We start from the raw sequence: 5000 nt of genomic DNA, 5'->3' as shown, positions 1-5000 counted from the left end.
AGAAAACTGCTCAGCAACTACATGATCAGGATCAACATCAGATCTGCTGCTGCTGCCATGGCAACCTGACCAACAGCGGTGGAGGAAGTACTCAGATACTTTAAGTGTGAACCAGATATTTTATGGTGTAATAATGAAGACACATCTTTGACATTTACTGTTACTGATCAGTTCACATACACACTGATATTAATCAATAAATATTAATCAATATTTGAATCACACAGTGTGCAGAGCTCCAACTGAACCTCCTGCATGTTACATGTTTAAACTCTTATTAAAAGCTCTTTTCATCATGACTTTATTCTTTCATACTTTCAGAAGTGAGAGCTTCCCACAATGCATCTGTTTGTAGTCCTCCCGGCTCAAACAGCCTGGTTACCTTGGAGACGGGCAGTTCTTTGGCTTTGGACTCGAACAGGTGCTCGAGGCGGGCCGTGTCCACCGCCACCTTGTCCAGAGACGCCCACACCGTCCCGCGGCCGAACCGACACTTCTTGGGGCCGTCGCCCTGCTTCAGCTCCTTCCAGAACAACTTCACCGTCTTCTTCTTCTTCTGCTGCGAGGACGTCGTCGCCGCCGCCGAGGAAGGAGGAGGAGGAGGTAAGGGCGGAGCACCTGGTGGAGGGGGAGGGGGTGGGGGAGGAGCTAGACCACCTGGAGGAGGCGGGGGAGGAGGAGGAGGAGGAGGAGCCAGGCCCGGGCCGGGAGGAGGAGGAGGAGGAGGCATACCGGAGAGGCAGGAGGAAGAGGAGGAGTCGAAGGTGTCCATGTCCAAGACGTCAATGTCCTCCTCGTCCAGCAGGTCGGAGAAGTCCAGGTCTTTGATGCGCAGGGCGGCGGCGCTCGGCTGCAGCTGGTCCCAGGCGTCGCCGGGGCCCCCGGGGCCCAGCGGGGTCATCTGGGTGGTCTCCAGGCGGCGGGCGTGACTCTCCACGTCGATGCTGCTCTGCTGCCGCAGCTGGCGGCTCTGCTGGGACACGATCGGTATCCAGTTATTAATCTAACTTTTATAATTAATTACTTTAATTAATTAAAACAGAATGATGATAAATGTTTCTCTCTGCTGACATGAGGCATAGCAACAGTAACTAAGGGGAGGGGCTTTGGGAATGACCAATTAATTAATCAAACACATTGATCAACTGAGCTGTAAATAAGGACGTTAATGATCATCTGACCTGTTGTTCTTCAGCCAGTCGGGCCTTCGCCGCCTGGGCGGAGCCTTCCAGTCCTTCCAGCTCCGCCCTGCGGGAGGCGCTGCTCTCGCTGTGGCCGGCGGGCTCTTCTGAGCGCGCTCTGAAGCTGGACAGACGCTCCAACACGCGACCTCGACCGCCCAGATCTGCACCGGCTGAGAGGAGGAAAAACACACGGAGGTCTCACTCTGACTCGAATTACAAAACCAACGACAGAACAGAGACGTGAAAACACATTCGATGTAACATTTCAAGGCTTTTATTGATCACAGTTTATAGATCGTATTAGTGTAAATCAGTTCACTACTCTCACCTGGCAGGAAGTTCCCCTCTTCCTCGGTGGTGTCGGGCGCGGCGGTGCTCGGGCTCAGAGGCGCTGCGGCGGAGTTCTTGGAGTAGAGCATGTCCAGCAGGAACTTCTTGTCGTTGGACAGCGTGCTGCGCTGACGCTGCACCGACGTCGCTGCACACACACACCGTCACAATCAATCAATTAATGTGATCAGGTCCAACATGACTTCCACCGGACAGACAGCTGCAGGAGGGGATTGTGGGTAACTGTAGTCTCACCTGTGTCATTCTGGGAGTCTGAGTGTCCGTTTGTGTCCGAGCCTGGAGACACAGAAGAAGATCAATACGAGATCAATAGATTTTTTTTGACACATTAACGTTACTGCCATGATGTCATCCTGAAGCTGCATGTTTACCATGAGGAGGCCGCTCCCCTCCAGCCGGGACGCCGCCGTCTCCGCCACCGCCACCGCCACCGCCACGGCCCTCTGCGGGCTGTGGGATCGGGGTTATGACATCATCAGCCGAGGACAGCTTGGGCTGGCCGAGGTTTTTACTTCTTCTCTTCTTCTCCCACTGCTGGGCAGCCAGACTGCGCAGGAAGTTGTCTCTGCGGGGGGGGGGGGCAGGAAACCAGGTGAGACAGAGCCAACATGGCCGACACGGCAGACTGAATCTATAATATATATTTAAATATATTTCATATTTGTCTTCATGGATCCAAACCAACAGTGAACTGGTCTAATAACAGCTGATATATCTGAGAACTGGTTCCTTCAGTTTTTACTGGTTATTAATGATTGAATGAAGCTATTTTAACACTTTTAAATCATCATTCATGGATTTGACAAATATTACAAATTATCTATAAATTAAAATCAACTAAATATATTAATTAAAAGCTTTTGAAATTAAGGTGATTTTAAGGGTTTTGTTCACTACAGCTCCACATGTGGATTCATCCGCCACTGAAAATAGTCCCAACAAACAGCGAGCAGCTGTTCCAGGAAGTTACTGAGACTTAAATAAACAAAACTATTTGTGATGTTTGAAGACAGAAATGTTGAGAAACTGACTAACGTGTTGTTGGTTTGGGTCTGAACATGAGATTCACTGACAAGAATAAAAACCCATGATTACTGTGAAACCTGAAGATGATCACATGATCACATGATCAGATGATCACGTGATCAGATGATCAGTCAGCAGGAGACGAATCAACGAGCAGCTTCACAAACAGTAAAAACACTGCAAACCCCAAACCAGCTCCAGCAATTAGACTCCACCCATCGATTAATAAAGAAGACCAGAGGATCAGCCCCGCCACCCGCTACACACACACACACACACACATATACACATATACACACACACACACACCAGCTACACACACACACACACACAATACACACATATACACACACACACACACCAGCTACACACACACACAATACACACACACATATACACACACACACACATATACACACAATACACACACCCGCTACACACACACACACACATATACACACACACACACATATATACACACACACACCAGCTACACACACACACATATACACACAATACACACAATACACACAATACACACACACACACACACACATATACACACAATACATACACACACACACACACACCCGCTACACACACACACATATACACACACACACCCGCTACACACAATACACACACACACACATATACACACACACACACATATACACACACACACACATATACACACACACACCAGCTACACACCAAATCACTGCAAAATCTTCAAACCAACAAGCTCTGATTTATGACTTTAATATGTGAAGGTGTAGACAAGCGCGCGCACACACACACACACACACACACACACACACACACACACACACACACACACACACACACACACACACACGCGCGCGCGCGCGCGCGCGCAGAGCGAGGCCCCGGCAGTCCTGTCACCAGCTCCCAGCATGCAGTGGGGCTGCAGCAGTACTTACTCAAACATCCTCAGAACCGGCTTGTCCAGATTTACATTACAGTCAACTGGGCTGCAGAGACACAACACAGAGCTGAGCTACACACACACACACACACACACACACACACACACACACACACACACACACACACACACACACACACACACACACACACACACACACAGGGCCCGGCCTGAACCAGTTCTCAGGTCCACAGGTTGTAGTCCACCAGCAGGGGGCGCCACAGTCAGGATTTATTAAATCTTAGAATGAGCAGTGTGACACTCTGAAGAGAGCAGTTAAAGGACAACTTAGAGTCCACAGACGTCTACGGAGGCCCTGAGGGGTCATTTAATAAACCAGGTGTGTTTGATCTCTTTATGAATGTGTGTCATGAACATACAGAGGAGAGAGAGAGAGGACGAGCAGAGACACGGGAGGAAAATAACCAGACTGGATAAAATAATGGAGTAACGTCACCTGCTGGTTTCTGGACTCCTGTTTCAAAGCCTCAAGTTTGGGATTTTGACCGTCGCCATCTTGTTTTTTAGAGCGGGAGGTGATGAGAGCGAGGAGCAGGGGAGGAGCTCCCCTCACACATCGCTGTGGTAACGACATAAAGTAACCACGCCCCTAACTAAAGCAGACGCTGCTTTATCGTCTATTTTACTATAAATGGACCATAACTGACTAAATGAACATGAAGCTGTTTTGAAGAAGACTTGAAACTAGTGATTGAGACCAGAAACTCATCAGGAAACACTTCACTGAGGTCATAAATCCAGTCAGACTTCTATCCAGTCAGACTTCTATACAGTCAGACTTCTATACAGTCAGACTTCTATACAGTCAGACTTCTTCCTGGAGCCGGTGGCGTCGCCCCCTGCTGGCCGTCAGAGAGAACGCAGCTTTAAAACACGTCTGCTTAGCTTCACTCTTCAGACCCGGAGCTTCCTGACATTTAAAATGTGTCACAGACACACATGTGTCTGTTCGTGGTCATAAAGTGATGACGGCTGGTCAACAGGAAGTATTTATGATCATATTTCACATCTGATGTCTGACAACAGAAACAGAAAATATGTAAATGAGAACATCTCAGCTGCATTCAGGAGGAGGCAGGTCTGTCAAACACGCTCGCTTCATTAATCTCTTTGTTTTCATTTTTCTCTGTCACATGACCCCTCAGGGCCTCCGTAGATCTCTGACATGAGGTCGATGTAAAAAGGTCCAACAGCAGAGACACAGACGGACAGTTTATCACGCTGCTTCTCATCACGTCCGTTTAGATTTAACAGAAAATAACCTCCCGAAAACCACAATCACCATGACGACAACACAACAGTTTAACCTGAGGAAACCCCACCAGTCCAACACACACACACACACACACACACACACACACACACACACACACACACCCCCACCCCTGCTCAGCTGCATCAACACTTCAGAAAAACAAAATTAATCTTTAAGATTTCCTGAAAAAACAAATAAATCTTTTTAAATGAAA

General features: G+C 48.3%; 3 protein-coding genes across 4 annotated transcripts in view; 1 reads left to right on the top strand and 2 right to left on the bottom strand.

Annotated features, from left to right (window-relative positions):
• LOC122986995 (FH1/FH2 domain-containing protein 3-like) overlaps positions 1-3556 on the bottom strand; it is a gene marked incomplete at its 5' end in the record, with an annotated part of 13659 nt that extends 10103 nt beyond the window's left edge. Inside the window, 6 exon segments of one of the 2 annotated variants that reach the window (XM_044358571.1) lie at positions 383-973; positions 1182-1354; positions 1513-1662; positions 1770-1811; positions 1907-2100; positions 3506-3556. In XM_044358571.1, coding sequence (XP_044214506.1) covers positions 383-973; positions 1182-1354; positions 1513-1662; positions 1770-1811; positions 1907-2100; positions 3506-3556 — 1201 coding nt within the window. 2 annotated transcript variants of the gene reach the window in all.
• LOC122986896 (NLR family CARD domain-containing protein 3-like) overlaps positions 1-5000 on the top strand; it is a 1497050-nt gene that overhangs the window by 204605 nt on the left and 1287445 nt on the right. The window lies entirely within an intron of this gene.
• Positions 1-5000, bottom strand: part of LOC122986857 (NLR family CARD domain-containing protein 3-like) — a 934102-nt gene that overhangs the window by 572692 nt on the left and 356410 nt on the right. The gene's annotated exons all lie outside the window — the stretch shown is intronic.

This window comes from Thunnus albacares, chromosome 1, assembly GCF_914725855.1.
Source record: "Thunnus albacares chromosome 1, fThuAlb1.1, whole genome shotgun sequence".
In the NCBI taxonomy this organism is placed as follows: Eukaryota; Metazoa; Chordata; class Actinopteri; order Scombriformes; family Scombridae; genus Thunnus; species Thunnus albacares.
Note: the sequence above shows the minus strand (reverse complement) of the source record. Positions and strands in the feature narration are given on the sequence as shown.